At 43.9% G+C, this 20,244-nt stretch overlaps 1 protein-coding gene across 2 annotated transcripts in view; it reads left to right on the top strand.

Moving 5' to 3' along the window:
• Positions 1 to 20,244, top strand: part of Fam184b (family with sequence similarity 184 member B) — a 102,158-nt gene that overhangs the window by 67,621 nt on the left and 14,293 nt on the right. For both annotated transcript variants that reach the window (XM_034508205.2, XM_076938464.1), the window contains exons 7-12: positions 5,701 to 5,804; positions 7,026 to 7,155; positions 14,814 to 14,955; positions 16,168 to 16,331; positions 17,703 to 17,857; positions 18,974 to 19,120. In XM_034508205.2, coding sequence (XP_034364096.1) covers positions 5,701 to 5,804; positions 7,026 to 7,155; positions 14,814 to 14,955; positions 16,168 to 16,331; positions 17,703 to 17,857; positions 18,974 to 19,120 — 842 coding nt within the window. The remainder of the gene's footprint in view (positions 1 to 5,700; positions 5,805 to 7,025; positions 7,156 to 14,813; positions 14,956 to 16,167; positions 16,332 to 17,702; positions 17,858 to 18,973; positions 19,121 to 20,244) is intronic.

Raw genomic sequence — 20,244 nt, 5'->3', positions numbered from 1 at the left:
AGTTTTCCTTTATAAAAGAAACCACAATATATTTACTCTTTTTCTTCTGATGGACATAGATTGTAAGAACACTCTTCAGTGGCAAGCATGGGAGAGGCATATAGTATATGCGGTATGTAGACAAGTTCGCTGACAAAACAGCCGCCAGAGTTCTTACTGGCTGGGTAATTCTGGGCAGATATTTAGTGTATGTTTGCTTAATTTTTCTCATGTATAAAATAAAGCTGATGCTACCTCAGAGGGGTTTGAGGCCAAATGAAGTCGTATATGTCCAGTATTGGAAACAGCACTTAGCATGTGTAATAACCCTTCATGCTACAGGGCTTGCTCAATCCTGTGGTGTATGGCGGTTTAACGTCAGTAAATAGCACCATGCATTTTCCCACTGATATTGGTCCAATGTATACTACCATCAGCAGCACGTGTAAGTGGCCATTTTAACACATTATGTCAATTTGATGATTTCCAAAACTTTCTGAACATTGCCAATCAGAGTTTTAAAGTTTAGTTCAAATATTTTCATGAGAGCCCCAAGAGAAACTTTGTAAACAAATAGATTTCATGAACCCAACATCAACATGCTGTATTACAGCCAAACCTATAACAGCATGAATGACACAGGGAGACAGGTCATACTAAAAAGCCTTAGAGGGACTCTTCTGCTGGTGGCACAGGGACACCAAAGCACAGTGTTAAATGCCAGCCTGCCCAGTAACATTCTTGTTAGACTGGGGTCTATAAAACTTAGGAGTCAGGGGTTTAAATTTAGGCTGTTGGTTGTCTAGCCAAAGTACCTTTGTTAGTCAAGAGTGATGAAAATAGCAATGTTAATTGAGAGCAGAATTCTTACTCCCCAAGCATGCAGAAAAGATTGCCACACCTAGGTGTGGCTCTGGGGTGCATACCCACTAAGGCTAGTTAAATATCCAACTAAGCCCATTTCCTTGTTTCTTATGTCCAGTGTTGTGATTCTCTTAGGCCCATGATGTTGTTCATTGGTTTCCACAAAACCAGTCTAGTGTTTGCAATTTTGAAAACTTTCTTCTGGAAGCCTCTTGGTACATGGATCCTAAATTAGGGACAAAGAGGGGAAGAGACTTTTATAGCAGCCCATGCCTTCATTCTCAACAGAAGGAAAGGAAAACTGTTGTGGTCACTGTTACCGAAGTCATTTCACTCCAAGAGTGTGTGAGTATTTTTACTGTACAAGACATACACAGGGCTAGATGCCTAGCTGAGGGAGGCCCAGGTTTCTCCTGGGAGGGCTCAAATTCAAAGAGGTAAAAATAGATATTTATTTAAAGAATACCATGGTGTGGTTAGTCCTACAATAATGGCAGAAAGGTTCTTGCATGGCTCTTATGTGAGTAAGAGAGAGGGGAGAAGAAGACAGGGAGGGAGGAGCGGGTAAGAGAGCACATGCCCTCTGGAAGGATTTAAGAAGGTATTTCAGAAGAGTAACATCTGCTGACACTGAGATTTGGGATTGATGCCATCAGAAAGAGTTATTCCAGGAAAAAGCACAAGATGAGATCCCAAGGACAGCGGAAATGGGTAAAGGGGGTAACACAGGCCTAGGGAGCATCCCTTGCTCCTGGAAGCCCTGCGTGACTTGCTGGACACATGCCTGAAGGATTATATGAATCCAGGCCATAAGCTATCCAAGAAGAAAACAACTGCAACATCTCAAGTACCCTCAGGCTGTGAGGGGCCAGCACTGTCCATCTGGTGTTACTCCAGGGGTCTAGTCCCATCACACTGGGAACAAGGGGGGCTGATTTCACCTGTTGGAGAGAGTCCTGGCATCCGTGGAGATGCTCTGGAACCTCAGAAGACAGCATGGGGCAGAGCAGCAGCTCCCATCTGGGACTGAGATAACGGTTCTGCCAGCTCTCCCCCAGCTCTGCTCAGGAGCACAGGCAAGTCTGAATACCTCCTCAAGAGCAGGACCAACATGTATCACAATGGTAAACACAGAGAAAGACCTGACTTGGTGTCTACAGGCCTGCAACAACCTCCAGGCAATGCAAGTACTCTCTTCATTTTATGCATAAAAAAAATGAGGCCTTACGCTACTTCTTATAGTGAAATGGCAGCAATAGCCCCTCTCCACCATACCCCAGAGACTTGTGGTAATAGACAGCAGAAATCATATGACAGCATTTCTTGAAACCATTAGGCATTCAATAAATGTAAGGTGACTTTATAGTATCTATTACAATTCCCAGCACTCATTTCAGCAAACACAAATACATTAGGTGTTCTATTTTAAGGTGAACAAAATGCTACCTTTGAAAGATTGTCAGCTGAACTTTAATGCTTTGGATGTTTTTGTCCTGGAGATTTCCTGGTGGTAAGTTTTTCTTTAAAATAGAAAAAAAAAATCTAGATGAGGTTAGATAATGAAAAAGTTTTAAAATAGCCACCCTTGCTTGGGAAGAAGCTCTCTGCTGACCATTTTGGAGGAGAAACAGTTGGAGTTGTTTGTTTCTCTGCGTGCACTGTTTGTACTCAGGCCCCTGTGGCACTGGAGAGAGCACTAAGCTAAACCTAAAAACTCAATGGAGAGCAGGAGAGAGCAATCCAGGGGCAAATAACATGTGATAGCCTCAGTCTCATTAGCCAGGAGTACTGTTCCTGCGGGGGGGGGGGGGGGGAATTGCTGGGATGCCAAGTTCATAACAATGCAAAATAGCAAGAGCCTATTCCAGACGGAGTTCAGATAAGTGGCAGCTAAAACAGCCACCCTCCCCTGGAGTTCAGAGACCTGCTCTATTCTAACAGCGGCACTAGGCTTGGAAGGGCTCATTCAGCCACTCCTTAATGCTCCCCACAACAAAGTCTATTTGTATAATACTCAAGTGTTAGCCTGGCACCTTTTTAATTAAAATTTATTTTATCTTCATGCATATGTGTGTTTGTCTGTGTACAACATGTGTATCTGGTGCCTGCAGAGTCCAGAAGAGGGTGTCAGATTCCATGGAACTGGAGCCACAGATGGTTGTGAGCCACCATGTGCGTGCTTGGAATCAAACCTGGGTCCTCTAAAAAAGCAATTCTAAAAAAAACAACAGCAGAACCATCTCCCCAGCCCACCTGCACCACCTTTAGAATGATCTGTTTGACATGTAACACCAGGTGCACAGGGTCAGGATAAGAGGGGATTTTTTTTTCCCTATGGTCTTAGAGTTGTCAAACTATGTGTCCCTTCCCCATGCTGGACCACATGTTTATGGGAATAATAATGCTGGTTATTCTCTCAGCACCTAATGTACCTGCGAATGGCTGATATTCAACACCTTTCAAACAAACTTGTATCTGACATGACAGTTGAATGATTAGAACAGACAAGGCCATTATTTAGTCCTGATAATTAAAAGGTTAGGTTAGAAAACTCCTAAAACACACCTTTGTTTTAGAAGAACCCTCGGGTCTTTTGTTGTTGTTGTTGTTGTTGTTGTTGTTGTTGTTGTTGTTGTTGTTGTTTTGTTTAAATCACTGGTGTTGAAGAAATGGTCTTTTTTCCCTTTGAGAAAGAAGCTGTGTTAGTCTGTTTTGTGTTACATAAAATACCTTAGGCATCTTTACAGCCTTGTAAAGAGTTTTATTTAGCCAATTTTGGAATGTGACTCAGTCAGTGAAAGTCTATGAAAAGAGGGTCCAGGCATGTGCAGAAACAAGAACTCAGCTATGAAACAGGAATCCAGAGAAAAACAGTTTGGGGCCCTTGTTAATACTTGCCCTTTCCAAAACTCACTTCATGAGACCAGTATTCCCTTCTCAGAGTAGTCTTGTATCTCAGTGACCGAGAACTTTTTGCTAGGCTATACCTTTTAAAGGTTCCATGAGTTCCTATGACCTCTAACTGTGGACAGCCTCCAACATAGGTACTCTTATAGGAACTCTTAGGGGCAAACCACACCCAATAGAAATCTGTCTCCTATGTTCACGAAGCTGGACATCAATAAGTATAAACAGAAAGAACTTCTGAGTTTATCTCCATGTTCAATGAGGAAATTAAGCACCATGTATCTCTCAGATTGATCTGTCTGGTGGTGGTGTAAGAACACTTGTCAGGTACTGTGCATCATTGTTGACCGAAAGCACTGTCTTCTACAGCAGATCTCTAGGCAAGGGCCATCTTACCTGGATGAAACCCTCTACTTCCATCTCAGCACCACAGCCTCTGGGAATCATTATCCCACTGTCTAACTTGATCAACTTGACTACCTTTTGCTTCCTGAATAAGGAGACTGGCATACTGTTTGTCTTTCCATGGCATCAAGATCCATATGAGAGTTAATGCAATGAGACTAGATGAGACTCTAAGTCTAGAAAAAGTAGGGAAGCCCAAAGACTAAGGTCTGGAGCAGAAAGGAAGCTTTAACAGAGGACACTAGGCCAGGGCAGCTAGTGTAAGGTTGGGCAGAGAAAGCCCAGGACAGGATTACAGTTCCCTGGCCTGCACTAACCAGTGGGACATGTGTGTTTTGAGTAGCCATGTGCAGACTCCACCATGAAAAAAAGAGGGGTTTGATAGTCCACATTCCACTGACATCCAGTTAGCTAAGCCATGAGAACATGTGTTTTCCATGGGAAAATGATCCACTCTTTCATGGTGGACTTGAATAGATATTACAGTACATAAAAACACAGAAGACAGTTTTGTTCCACATTAAGCTGGGCATGGGAGCCCAAGGACCAACCTGAAGCTCACCCTGTCTCTTCCTATCCTAGGCTCTTTATACCTCCTAGGATTTCAAGAACAGTTTGAAAATCACAGGTGCAAGCCAACAAGCTTGTCTCCATTAAATAATAATAACAACAGTAACAGCAACAACGACAAATAGGTTCAAAAAGCATACCCTGACTCAAGGCCATGCAACTATTTTGGAAGAAAAATAAAAATCAGGTTGCAATTTACCACCACTTGATAAAACTTGAGAATAAATCTGTCCAGCCTCTTATGTTCTTCAAGGACAGTGGCTTTCATAATAAACAGAGAAATGAAAAAAGACTTTGTCCTCTTATGTTTCTGTGGAAAGGAGAGAAGGATAGCACAAACAAACTCAATTGATTAAACACTCTGTGGCCTCACTGTGAGGAATAGTTCCCACTCTTCTCATTCCCCATCTGTCAGGACTTCTAGTCATTTGTCACATTCCATTCATCCTGTAAAATGAGAAGGGAGCATGCTACAGTCTGGGGCATGTGTATAGCATCAATGATGACTACAGTTACCTTCACTGACCACTGACTGAGTTCTAGGACTTCCCTTTGATCTTCCCCATGACTCCCTGGGTCAGGCCCAAGAAGGCCCATCTATGTGACACACTCAGGACTATCTCATAATGTGGGGAAAAGTTCAGACCTGATGTGAGAAGGCTCCACTGCATATCTCATTACACGACTCACTAATCTCGAGGACTAGGCAAGGCACTTACTCTTTCTTGGGTTTGTTTTACAACTGTGTGAATTACCTTGCAGACTGTGAATCTGGCAGGAGTCAGAGCTCATGCTAGTCATACATCTGGCTGTGTTCTAGGTACTTCACCGTCCCAAGCCTTACCCTCCTACACCTGCCAGTAGGGTGCCCAGTGGATCTCTGTAGGCTCTTTCTCCTCTGCTTTCTTGGTTTAACAAGCCAGGTTAAATTCAGGAACTTCAGGTAGTCTCATCTTATCATTATGTTTGCCCTAGGATCCATGCTCAAGGCCAAAGAAACCTTCTCAGACACTGCCCAGAGAAGAGGGCCTAGAGAAGCTGACAGATGAAGAAGAAACCAGCAGCGATGAGGAAGAAAGGTACAGGCAGGTTGGCAGCTTCTGAGTGTGCCAAGCATGAAGACTGAGATGGGAGGGATATGTGTGTTCATGCCTTCTGTCCTCGATATCTGGTCTTGCCCTGATGCTCTGAGAGAGAGCAGACTATATATTTTATTTATTTACATTTCAGATGTCATCCCCTTTCCCCATTTCCTCTCTCTAGAACCCCTCTATCCCATCCCCCCTCCTCCTTTTTGATTTTATACTACTTTAATTACATGCAAGTATTAAGGTCAGTTCTAGGTTGAGAGATTAGCCATATAATAGATGCAAATAGCCAAGGAACAATTTCTTAAATATTTGAATTTTTATTTTATATGTATGAATACTTGCCTGCATGCATGTATGTGCACCTGTAGAGGCCAACATAGAAAATGTCAGATTTCCTGCATCTGGAGTTACAGATGGTTGTATTCTACCATGTGGGTATTGGAACCTGAACCCAGGTCCTCTGCAAGAATAGCCCATGCTCCTGACCACTGAGAAACCTCTCCATTTCTCTATATACGTATCTTACGCCTGTGTGCCGGGACCTTCCTTCCTTTGCAAAGCAGAACCCCCATCCTCAGGCCCCTTTTCCTGGGGGCTTTTATCCCCTAACCTCTGCTCCTTGGCTAATGTTCCCGGCATGAGAAAGTTAAGGCCTTCACGTGACATCACTTCACATTGTTAAGGCAACCACATAGCATCCCAATATAAGCATTTTAATTTCTCAGCAAATCCCAAAGTTGGAATGAGGAAGGATGTCCTTAAAAGACATTTGTCAGCATTTTATCCAAGATGAGAAACTATTTAAGCTTTTGACCATCTTTTCAATAGAAGCATATTTTTCATCTCCTAGTTTACACCTAGGATAGCTGGTGAAAATTGTGAGCATGCTTTCAAAAGTGTGGAGGGCTGTACAGAATGTTGTGTCTTTTCTTTCTTTTTATGCATATATAGGAAAAATTGTGAAACCTGGTTATAGAGACTCAGCTTTTGGAGCTTCCTAAGAGCTTCAGAAGAACTCCACGCCCACAGTCTCTTATTTTTTAAGTGCTAAGATTAGTAGAACCTTGTAAAGTAGAACTTCGAACTTAAGCCAGGTTGCTTTTTGAAAGAGGAAAAGGTTTCCTACCCCATTAACTTCTCCAGGAGCTCCCTCCTCCCAGGGAGGAGCAGCTGAAACATCTACACCCTTTAATCATTATGTCTTTGAAGGACTGGAGAATCGCTCAAGGGAGGAAGTGACCTACAGCCTCCATTGGAGTCTGTGATGAAGGAGAAGGCAATGGAGATTGGACATCGACCAGAAGACTGGCAAAGCCAAAGGATCAAACTACAAACGCAGGTAGAAGAACAGCTCTGGATAGATAGGATATGTCTCACCCTTCCCAAAGTGCAAGTGTGCCTCCTACAGATGCCCACGGAAAACACTCAGGGCCTGTTTCCGTCCCCTGGGGAGGGTGTTGTAGGTCCAGGGCAAAGTAAGACTTCTTGCTTTTGCTTATTCATTAAAAACTTCCCATACTCATGAGCATGTACTCTAAACCATGATGGATTCATCAATGAACAAATCAGATAAAAGTCCTTGTGTTTTATACATTGGGATATTTACATGTAGAGCAAGGGTGGAGCAGACAATAAGCAGTCTGTCCTTGGCTTCCATATCTGTAGATCCAGCCACATTCAGGTTGAATACAGTCAGTGGAAAGTGCATCTGTACCAAATGTGTGCATACTTTTTGTTCTCCTAATTTCCTAAACAAGGCAACTTAATAATGATTTATATCACATTTGGTATTATTAGGTGTAGTGTGTAGTTTGAGCTACACCATTTTGAGTTCCCAGCCCAGGAGCTATCTCTGTTCCACGAATGGAACACACACACACACACACACACACACACACACACACACACACCAGTTCCTCTTAAAATGCCTTGTCCATCTCAATGACTGGGCTACTCCTAAACCTTTCCCTGCCAGACCCAATCGGGTAAATGGCCATTGGCCACTTCCCTGAAAACTTACATGGCTGTCTGGCTTTATTTGCTGCTGCTACTGCTTTCACTTCTTCTTCCTGAGTCCTCCTCTTCTTCTTGTGTCCTACGCTCTCAGTGTCCTGCTCCATGCTCTGCTATTAGCCACGGGCATCTCTATTGATAGATCAAAATACAACTGGGGACAAGAACCTTTGGCATCTGGACATGCAGATTCAAAGCTTTAGCACCAGTCTCCAACATCTCACCCAGTCCATTTGGGTACCTTGTTTGCTTTTTCTTAGTTTTTGTGTACTCTTAACAATATAAGAACAACTTATATCAGGCATTATGGTGGCACATGCCTATAATCTGGTACTCCTCCTGAGGATGAAGGAGGAGATCATGATGAAACTAAAGGCACCTGGACTACATAGCAAGACCCTGTCTCAAACAAAAAGAACATCTTGTTTTCATATCTTGAGTGGTGCTGTGTGTGATGCATGCCAGAGACTAAGGCTCAGCATGGCAGCCTTAAGAGAAAGGACAACAAGCTGAGGAGGACCACCCAGCTTGAAAACCCTTCCAGAGGGTAAGGGAAGCTGCAGCACGGTGGCCAGGTCATGACATTTAATCCAACCGGCTGTTCAAGGAACTAAATTACCTCATTACGTGTCACCTTCTGGCCAGTCTCAAGCATCACCTGTTAGGAAGAGGTGTCTCAGAGGAAAAAAGTAGACCTGGCCGAGAGAGCGAACGGGATCAAAGCCCTGTGAGATTACAAATGGGAAGGCTTTAAGAACCACAGTGTCTCTGCAGTCATCCAGCCTAGAAGACAAGGTGGGAGATATGGATATTGTGTTGGAACATTTTTTTTTTTTTACTTTTCAATTTTAGAAGTTGGGACAAGAGTTAAAGAGTGCTAAGCAAATTGGCTTTCAACAGAGCAGTCACTAATTCAAATGAAAGCCAGGAAGTTGTTCAAAGGAATGCCTTGGTCACCACAGCCCGTTTGAGTTCAGTGGAGAAGGTTGTTAGAGTACACATCTATTTTTAAAATGAGATGACTGAAAGGGCATAGCTGTAAGTGCAGAACTTGAGATGTGAAACCTTCATCTACTGGAAGAGAAGATACACCCTAACCTCCAAATAACCAAGACAGAGCAGGACAGAGGCACTCTTTCTCTAACATTAAATGCCAGAAGAAACCAGCAACCGTGAACAGCGCAGGAACAGGTGTGGAAAGAGAGAAAGAGAAGCCTGTTCATTTTCCTTTGGCTTAGTGCCATGTGGCTCTTTATAGCAAAGCGGATTACCTTGGTAAAAATACAAAATAAGATTTTAAAAAGAGGGACTGTGCATACAGACTGCACGCTAGGCACTCAAAAACTAAGAAAACAAACAGCACTAACAGTAACAACATAGACCAGAGTTAATTCCCTTCTCTTCTTCTTCTATGTCCTCTTCCAGCTCCACCTGCAATCTATAAGAACTACCAGCTCCTGGGATCCTAGGTCTGTCAGTCATTTCAACTCTAGCCTGTACATTAGCATGGACTCCCCCCCCCCCCCCAGGGCTATAGACCTCAGTCATTTAGAGGAACTAAAAGAAATCTTCAACCCAGGCTTCAGCCACCAGCATGAAGAGTTTCAGAGGCTGGGGATTAGAAAAGGAGGGTTTGAGGCCCCAGGAGAGGGGAAGAGGGTAGTAAAGACACAGATTGTGGAGATTCTGGAATAGATTAGAGTGTCTTCATTTCTGACTCCAGTTGGCATGGGAGTGGTTCCAAAATGAGACCAGAGAAGTCAGGCTGGGAGTATAGCTCAATCGTAGAATAACAGCTTTGCATGTGGCAAGACCAAGGTTCAACCCCAGCACAGACAAAACTATAAAATCAAGGGATCAAATCTTGATTGAAAGCAAACTTGGCACTTACAAGATGTGGGGGCTCAAAAGGTAACAGCACTGCCATGAAAGCAACAAAAGCAAGTACTTAAGGGGAACGATGTTAAAATTAGATACTGCTTATGAATTGTTTAAAATTCATTTTACTTGAAATATAATTATATCACTTTCTTTTTTCCTCCCTCCAATCCTTCCCACACCTCCCCCACCCCCAATCTCTCTTTCAAATAGATAGTCTTTTTTTCTTTATCACTGTTACATTTACATGTGTGTTTGGTTTTGGGTTTTGGGTGTGTGTGTGTGTGTGTGCACACACACACATGCCCACTTCTGTTTGTGTATATATGGTTTCAGGGCACTTTTTGTGTTAGATAACCAACTAGGTGTCTTGTTCCTGAGAAAGGCTAATTTTCCTCTCTCAGTAGTCATTAGTTGCCTGTAGTTCTTTGTCTAGGGGTAGGATCCTGTGAGATTAGCAACAACATATCTATTGGCATTATCATTTTTCAGGGCTTGTTTGGGCAGTCACTTCTAGAAGATGTAGTCTCACGGCAAACTTCCTGGTCCTCTTGCTCTTAGAATCTTCCCACTTCCTCTTCTGTGGTATTTCCTGAACCTAAGGTATAGGAGTTGTGTCAAAGATGTAGCCGCTTGGGTGGCCTCCCCATCTTCCATTTTCTGTGAATTCTATCAGTTGTGTTTCTCTATAATGGTCTCTATCTGCTGTTAAGAGGGGCTTCTTTGTCGAGGGATCAGAACTACCTTAACCTGTGTTTAAGGATATGCTTTAGAATGCAGTTAGGAATTATGCTGGTACAGTAAAGTGGCGGTAGTAGGTTCTCATCTAAGATCCATGACTTCACTAGCCCTGGGTATAGGTATCAGTCATGATTTTTTCTCTTATAGACTGGGTCTTAAGTCCAAGGCGCTGGCTGGCATCAAGATATAGTGCCACTACTCCACCTTTAGTGATATCTTGACATACTGATCAGTGCTGTGTGGTTGTGTGTTTCTACCTCACTGCTGGGGTATCTGAACATTTCTCAAGAAGTCCAAACACAGAGGTGCTAGGCTACATTCCTTACCTTGCTGCTGGGGTGCCAGGCTCATGGGATGCCAACATGCTGCTCAGGGGAGGCAAAACACAGCCTAACATAAGGGTCCCAGCCTGTGTTTCTCTAGATGAGAAGGCAAGGGCTGGGATGGAGGCAGAGTTCTCAAACTCCTGTGTACCATGAGGAGTTGGGAAAGGTCCTGAGATGAACCTGGGGTGGGGGGATCCAGTTTAGCTCAGGGTGAATGCCAGGAGTGAGGAGGGGCCTTCTGTGGGAGACTTAGCCCCCCCTCCCCGAATGGTCCTTGATGAAGGAGACAGTTCTTGCTTGTCCAAACTATTTATTCATAGTGGATAGGGATGCATATGATTTGCTCAGGGTAAACCTGAGATTAAATACCTTTTGCAGGAAGGAATGCCCAAGAGGGGAGGATTATTGGCTACTTATCTAGCAAACTCATGAGCATGGAGAACTCTGGGTTTCTATGCTACATGTGGCCAGTTGTCATGGTCCTCTTAGTGGGTTGTTGTGGTCACATGCTCCAGGACAGGAACCTGGTTGGGAGTAGATTTTAACACATACCTTTCTCAATGATGATGAGAATTGCAGGGGCTACTGAATCTGCTCAACATTACCAGTTCTTCTGTCTGGTGACATGGTTCTACTTGTCCCACAGTGCTGTAATTTTTATGTGGCAAATGTATATACTATTAATTTATAAGAGACACTGGTCAGTGTGTGCAATGTTAGGGCAACCCATAAAGTTTAACATCAGTATCAATTCTAGCTTGGAGGACACTGACATGGTAGAGTTTTCTCCTATACTTTCTATCTCAGAAGGCACTTAACACAGAAAGGAATGAGAACAGTTACCATTATGGCACAGAAGAACAACCAATGTCCTAGTCAATTAGATATATAGTAATTTAGCTCCTGTTTCTGAAGCAAAATTTAGGATGTTTGGTTTAATACAATAATAGGTCTATAGCATTGAAAAAATAAAAATTTGAGACAGCTTTCAAATTTAGGGAATAGTGTTAGAAAACTTAATTTCAGAAATAGACTGATTTTTTAAAAATGAAGTGTATCATATATGTAATAACAAAATACTTCTTTATTTTTTTTTCTGGGCCATAGAGGTAGACCAGACTTTAAAAAACCAGGACCACCCAAATTGTAGGTTTGGGTGGCTTGGAATTTTGTTTGGTTTTGTTTGAATGGTATTAATTTAAAAATGCAGAAATATCAAAAGAATTTCATTGGCCATAGTGGATTTTGTATAAGAAGAGTCCTTATTGTCCACTTTAGAAACCTTTAATTACAGACTTTTGCATGGTACACAGTTCGACACTCACTTAGTCACAGCTGCATAAGGTATTAAATGTACAAAAACCACCTATGATTCCAGGAGCCATGAAAGCCAGGCTTTGCTGGGCTTTGCTGTGCACTGCACAATGCCTCGTATCCACTGTGTCCAGGGATGACAACAACCACTCAAGGTCTGTGTGAATGCCATGTGTGTGCCTGTGCCCCGGAGGGCAGAAGCAGGCAGGGGGTACCCTGCAACTGCAATTACAAGCACTTACGAGATGAGAACTAGGTGCTGGAACCTGAATCTGAGTCCTCTGGCAGAGAAGCCAGTATTCTTAACCACAGAGCCATCTCTGCAACCTCATATCTTTGTTTTTAAAGCTGGGTTTTATAAATGTTATCAAAAACAGATCTGGGTCTTAGCAAACCCTCATTGTTTAAAGCAGAGGTCTGGATTTTAGTTTTATATCCATGTCCTGAATGGTGACCTTAGGAATTTTAATAACCGGCAGTCATCATACATATATCAAACCTTATATGATTTACTGGAACCTTCTAGGACGTACTTAAACATTCCGGTTTCGTCCTCATCGTTCTTCTTCCATTTTGGAAAAGTTCAGTCTTTTACCTCAAGACAAACCCTTATTTTGCCATACAAAAGCCTTTTCTCAAGAACATTATCTTTTTAGCTTTTCTTATCAAAAATATATCCAGATATTTATATTTTCTCTTAAATTTCTTTCTCTCATTCCTACTGATTTCTTTTTGTTTAATTTCCCTTCTTAATATTATAAGATAAAATAACAAAATTATTTATCAACTTAATTTATTTTATTATTATTTTGTTTGTTTGTTTGTTTTTGTTTTTTGAGACAGGGTTTCTCTGTGTAGCTTTGGCTGCCCTTGAATTCATTTGTAAAACAGGCTCGTCTGGAACTCAGAGACCTGCCCACCTCTGCCTCTGGTGTGCTGAAATTAAAGACCTACCACAAAGCCAGGCTTTTATTTACCAATTTATTAAAAGAAAGTTTAATTCTAATTACATTTTGGACATAATGTAACAAATTAACATCACCTCTCCACACATTGCTGAAGTGTAAAGTTCTTTTTTTGTTGCAAGTTCTAAACAGACATTGTTGCTACATGGATTTGTAAAAAGGTTCCCTTTAAGTATTTTTCTTTGTCAGTGGCAGAATGTCACACTCTATCAAGAGCTGTGCAAGGTAAGACTTCTGGTGGCCTTGGACAATGAATTATCTTGTACGAGCAAGACAAAGGGAGAAGATAAAATACACGGTTTCATCCCACAATTGCAATTTGGGCTGCAAAAGGCATTTACTCTCTTCCAAACTTGGGGAAAAATAGCAACCTTTTGACCACAGATGAATAAGCACAAACAGAGCATTTTGCCACAACATGCCCCCAGGGATTGTTGCCAGAAATAGAGACATTGCTACTCAGTCATAGCTCGGAAGTAAACCAGATGGAACAGGAAAGATACTTTGAAATCAGAGGCATGAAATTGGGAATAAAAACAGAACAGGCTACAACAAAGGCCAAAACAAGGAAACCAAACCAAAAAGTACAACAATTCAATCTGTTAGGCAAAAGATGAATAGAGTGCTAGGAGCTGAGGAGGGGGATCCCCAAGTGAAAACACTCGCCATCCTGGAGTTTCTCATCCTAGATCCAAACCCCAGGCCAGAGCCCAGCAGCAGTTGTCATTTCTTGTTAGCTCAATGACATGTCAGAGAGCCCCGATGTTGAGCCAGTAACCGCAGATAGAACTGAATTTGAATCTTTAATTCTTACTTTATTCAGAAAGCCAGTAATCCAGGAAGATCTCGGGCTAACTATCTTATGTCTCATTTCCAGCCAGCAGATCACATGGGAGAAGAAGGCAGGAAATAATCATTCCAGAACTTAGCCTGGCTCCTCTGGTCAGATGATGAGCCAGCCATATGTCTGAACAAATTTTTAACAGTGTGTATGTGCTAAGTAATTAATAACATGTATGTGTAGATTCCATAAAATGAAATTTAAATATCTTTATAACACAGAGCATGAAAGTGCCCCATCTATCCCCTCTGCTCCCTGTCAGATATACAAGGTAGGGTGTGAATGTAGGAAGAAAGGAAGACGCCGCCTAAGGAGGAGTGAGTGGAAATGAGGCCGGGAAATGGAGTGTAGGTGACGGTGACATGAAATCACTGAAGTGGAGGAAAGGGACCAGCAAGAGGGGGTGAGGTGAGGAACAGAGTGGATAGGGGTGAGTAGAGCAGTGGAAAGGGGAAAACAGAACAAAATACATGGGGCTGGAGACAAAGCCCAGTTGGTAGAGTATTCACCTTACATGCTCAAAGCCCTGAGTTCAGTCCCCAGCATCACATAATCAGGGTGTGTGATGGCGTGTGTCTAGGATCCATTTAGAAGATGGAGACAGGAAGATGAATGACTCAGGGGGAGAGGGAGGGGAGGGGGAGGGGGAGGGGGAGGGGAGGGGAGGGGAGGGGGAGGGGGAGGGGGAGGGGAGGGGGAGGGGGAGGGGGAGGGGGAGGGGGAGGGGAGGGGGAGGGGGAGGGGGAGGGGGAGGTATAACAAACAAACACACCATGATGAAAGCCATAACTTTATCTGCTAACTACAAAAATGACAAAGTGTGTGCTGTAGTCAGGCCATTAGTACATCACAATCCAATAAGGCCACCACAAAAGAGTCCTGCAGTTTCATGCCCCATGCCTTCTGTTTCTGCCCACAGGCTGCAGAGGAGTGTTTGAACAAGGAATCCACTGATAGCCTCCAGGCACACCTGCTGGAGCTCCAGGCCCTAGAGGACAATGCCAGACAAGAGCTGCAAGAGGACTGTGAACAGATGCAAGCCCAGCAGCCTGGGCTGCTTGGTAAATATCTCACTGTCCAGCCACTGTGTGCTCTACACATGGAAAGCAGTGGCAAGCGGGGCCCATGGACCACACCAATGATCCCAGTTCCATTTCCAGCTCTCTGTGAGAGTGGGGTGGGGCAGGCATCTGGGCTTCATTTTCCTTTTCTATCAAAATGGATCTGTAATTATCTCTACCTCACAGGGTCATTCTGTGGATTTAATAGGATGTTAAATACAACATGTGTAGCAAACACGAGTCCAGTGAACATGGACACTATGGTTACCACTCAGTAAAACACAGATACAAGCCTTGGCTAGGGTTTCATTGGATTGCCTCAGTTTTGTGGACTTTCCATTCCAGTGATATCTGCAAACTGGGGAACTCAGGCTCCTGAGCTCTACCTGGCATCCTTCTGCCTACTGTCCCCAACATGAAATATATCTCTGGTTCCATTTCAACATCAAACCTCCTCTCTTGGTGTTCCGGAAGTTAACAGAGGCAGTTAAGGTCTCTGGAATTAAACTAGGTTTCAAACTTAATTCCAGCACTCACTAGCTGTGTGGCCTGGGCAAATCTACCATTTTCCAGTGAGGGCAGTGACAGTGCTCACCTCATAGGGCTATAATGACTTTTGTGAATAAACTTCTCCTAACTGATTCTGGCTTTAGGCTGAATCATGCTGGATGACCATCTTCTACTGCTCCCCTCTCCCCATTGTGATCCAGCCAAGATCCTATACCCATGGCTAGAAGAATGTTCTGAATGTTTTGTCTCTTTAAAAGCTGACATAAACTTCAAGATCCCTGACCTGACTTTAGAAGAGATCCTCCACCCATTGGACAGTTCCTTGTGCTTCCTTTGGTTTCCTGACTTGGTGCCCAGACCCTCTGTTTCTTCTAGAGCTGCACTAGACTGATGCCAACATCAGTCTAACCTGCCGTTCCTCCTGAGTGGCCACATACAGGTGCTTCAAATCAAAGAAAAAACACTCACAATTTTGAATCTCATTCTGCCATTTACTTAATAGCTGTGTAGCTCTGGGTTGCTTACCTCTTTTGTTTCTTATTATAAAATGGAACTGGGATGGTAGGGGTAGCGGGCAGCAAGGTGGGAGGAACATACATGCATCTGACGTGGTTTCAGGATGTATCAAATGTCCCTTACATCCTCCGGTTGCTTGTGACCCTGGAATAAGTTTTGGAATGACCTCTTACTTCTTCTTTCCAGAGTCCCTGAGGCAGGAGCTGATAGAGCAGCGAGTTGCGTGCTGTGAGCATCAGAAGGCCCTGGAGATGCTACAGAATGAGCTCAGGGCCATGGGCCCCTTGGGGAAGTGGCAGGCCATCAATCAGTGTTCAGGGGACAGCAGAGACCACACCTTTATTACAGAGGTCAGTGCCTTGCCCATGACCACACAAAACCTTTTTTAAGACAACACTTTGCCCACAGAGAACAGGCCTGGATGGATGGATCTGGGAACTAGATCCCTCCCCAGATGGAAATAGCAGGACCCTGCTCCCATTCCTCTCCCTAGAGGCACTCACTGATCTTCAGGCCCCATCTTTGAAAAGCAGAAAACAAATCTAAAGTGTTGTAAGTTACTTATAGTTCAGATACTTGTTTGTATCTTGTCCCAAAATGTCATAGACTGTCGCAAATCACTGTGGACAGAGGCGGAAAGAACACCTCAAAACTGGGAGGAATGGTTACACTAGCTTATTTATTCATAAGTGTCAATAGACAAATAGCAATATGGGATCACACACACACACACACACACACACACACACACAGGCTCAGTTACCATGGTTACCTCTCAGCCAATTACAATTAAGGCGTTCACATTTCAGCGTTATCAGACTGCACACTCTCTTGGTTTGGTTTGGCTTGGTTTCCATGGTTACATTCATCCACAATACCATTTTTTTTTTTTTTTCATTTTGTTCCTTACATATCTCTTAGTCCTCCAGGTAGCTAGTCCGGGTCACTTTTCCAGCCTGTGGGGGAAATATCTCTGAACACTCCCCAGACAAACTTCCTGTTTAGACCTTAGTCTAAACTGATCTTATTCTCAGTATTCCAGGAAACTCGCTTTCAATTTCCTGCTCAGGCTTTGCCCGTGAGCCCCTTCCCTGCACAACCCTAATCCCTACTCTAGTTGGCATCACCTTGTAACAATCTGGGTCTCAAGCTTCAGGTGTTAGGGTATGATACAGCATGATTCTGTGCTCTCACTGGAATAAACTCTAGATGCTTGCTATGCATCACTGAAAAACCTCCTTGATCGCTGGCTTCCAAATGCATGTATAGCCCTGCTCTCTCTTAGTCTCCTGGCACCTGCATCCTGCCTCTACTTTCTCGTGATACTCTCCCTGCTTGCTGTCCTGCACAGCTCCACACTGGGGCCTCTGTTCTCCCAGCCCTTCTACCCTCCGACCTCCTGAGGCACAACTACCAATACAGATGACATCAGTCAATACGGTGACTGTGGCAAAGAGTGGCGTGGTTAAAGACATGCCAGCTTAAGCAGGTGGAGTGTGCGGATTATCTGATCTCTTATGAAACTCTCTGAAGGTTATTACCCTCAGAGGAACACCTCCAGAAAGGTCAGCCCCAAACAGGAAGAGACTGCATGGTAGCCCATCATCGGCTTTGTCAGCAGCCCCTCCAAGTCCCTGATGTTGAGTTGGCCTTGGCGCCTACTGAAATAAATCAACTAACTAAATAAAATGTAAACGTCTCTACCTGCTGCCTTCCCCCAGGATGTGGGTGTTACAGGCCCTCCTGGTTCCCTGCCTTGTGCTGCAGAGAAAGGGCTGCTGGAGGAGAATGCTCAACTCCAAGACACTGTACTGCGCCTGCGTGCAGAGGTGGCCCAGCATCTGCAGGAGGCGTTGCAGCTGCGTGAGCAGCACCGGTAAGTCCACAGCTCAGCTCCCATTGACTCCTGCCTCTTCCTTTTCCTCCATCATTGCTTGGAGCCTCTGAGATATAAAGTAGGCCTCTCCTCTCCCCACAAGCTTCCTAAGACCTAGAATCAGACCCAGAAGAGACGATGAGATGAGATAGTTCAGACAGTGCGGTACATTTTACCTAGCGAAGGCTGCATCCTGCCAAAGGGACTTTGGGACTCAGGGCAGTTAGGATAATGTAATATCAATGCAAGAAGCGTCCCTCTCCCAAGCCTGGAGGACATATCAGGATCGGTGTGAGTTTCCTCCTTTGTTGGAAGGTTTTAAATAAACATTAAATGTCTCGAATAGGACTTCTTAGGGTATCTGCTTTTTTCTGGAATAGGATTTACCGGTTTGTTTCTGTCAAGGAATTTATATGCTTCATCTGTTTTTGAGTCTTTCTTTCTTTCTTTCTTTCTTTCTTTCTTTCTTTCTTTCTTTCTTTCTTTCTTTCTTTCTTTCTTTCTTTCCTTCTTTTCCACCTTAACACACAGAGGATCCTTTTCCCCTGATCGTTTTCACTTGGGTATTGTGAACCCTGCTGGGCCGGCTCTAAACTACTTTCAGCTTAGGTTATACTTGGTCATTTAGCTTTGAAAGCACTTCTTTTCTTATAAGAGAGACGAGAGATGGCTTCCGGGGTTCATATAGCCTGCAGGTGCGAGGAAGGCTGGGGTTTGCACTTTGGTCTACAATTGTAACTTTTCGTTTTCTCTTATGCATGACCCCAACCAAGTTTCTTAACTGCTCCAGGCCTCAGTTTCCCAGAGAGCATCAGGCATGGCAAAGCCCAGCACACACGTGGTGGAGAAAATTAAGAGAAAGAAAAGAGATGTCACATGTAGAGGCGATGCCTCTAATCCTAGCACTTAGAAGGCTGACATAGAGGAATCTTGAGTTCAATGCCCCCATAAAGTACACCTTTCTCACCCTACTCTGCCCCCCTCTCCCAAAAAAGATTTCAGCCAAGTATTTGGTAGCATTCAGGACAGGGCCACCAAATAGAGAAATAAGCTCCAAAGTCCCAGGGCTCAGGCTCAGAGCCCAGGTGACCCTGAATGTGTTTCCATCCATCACAGGTTGTTGGAGGAGGACCAGAAAGCCCAAAGAGCCATGGAGGTGGAAGCACTTCGCCAGGAGCATCGGAAGGAGATGCAGGTCATGGTGGCAGATTTTAGTGGTGCCCAGGCCCGACTCCAGGCCCGGTTGGCTGCTCTGGAAGAAGAGTAAGCAAGGCCTTAGGCTGGGGTTGGGAGGGATTAGCACTGTATCATTTGGGGAAGCGACCTAGTATCCCTAGGCTTTAATGGTTTTAAAACTTAGAAGTCCTCTGACTCCGGAAGTTCTTTATTTCCAGACAAATGAGGAGGGTTGGCTACCCCTCATTTTATTCTCTCTCTCCCTCTCTCACTTTCTCTCTCTCTCCCCCCTCTCTCTCTTTATCTCTCTCTGTTACTTAAAAATGTCATAAATATGTTGATCATATTCATGCCTCTTGATCATCTTCTCCCATCTCCATCCCCCTTCCCTACCCACCCAACTTTGTGTCCTCTCTCTCTCTCTCTCTCTCTCTCTCTCTCTCTCTCTCTCTATATCTCTAATGCAGCAAGTCTAAGGTGTACTGCCTGTATATTCTTGAATATGTGGCCATCCACTGGCAAACCATGGGTGACTACAATCTTAAGGACAGGAGCTACGCTCTTAAGAAAACTCACCTCCTACCCTGGCAATTATCATTTGTCAATAGCCCCTCAGCCAGGGGTGGGGCTTGGTGCCCACCTCCCTCTCCATGCTGGGATTTTGTGCACCTTGAGCTTGTACAGGTCTCATGAGTTCTGTCACCACCACTGTGAGCTTATATGTGCAACTGTCCTGCTGTGTGAGTAACAGTTTTCCTTGTAGTCATCCACCGCCCCGGTACTTATAGTCTTTCTTCCCCCTCTTCTGCAATGATTTCTGAGGAGGGGGTATAGCAGTCTTTCTCCCTGCCACCTTTAATTAAAAATATGTTTTCTTGCATAATATGCATGACTATGGTTTCCCCTCCCTCGGCTCTTCCCAGTTTCTTCCCACATCCTCTCTCATCCAGATCCATCTCCTTTCTGTCTCTCATTGGAAAACAAACCAGCTTTTATGGAATAGTGGTAATATAATATAATATAATATAATATAATATAATATAATATGAAGAAACAAGCTAACACTACAGATTTGTACAATACAAACAGAAGAAAAAGAAACCAAGGAAAGGCACAAGGAACAGATCGACACAGAGAGCCACTTGTTTGCACACTAGGGAATGTGGGAGAGAGAGAGAGAGGAGGGGGAAGGAAGGAGGGAGGGAGGGAGG

This window comes from Arvicanthis niloticus, chromosome 7, assembly GCF_011762505.2.
Source record: "Arvicanthis niloticus isolate mArvNil1 chromosome 7, mArvNil1.pat.X, whole genome shotgun sequence".
Taxonomy (NCBI): Eukaryota; Metazoa; Chordata; class Mammalia; order Rodentia; family Muridae; genus Arvicanthis; species Arvicanthis niloticus.
The sequence above is the reverse complement of the archived record's forward strand: the minus strand, read 5'-3'. Positions and strand labels throughout refer to the sequence as shown.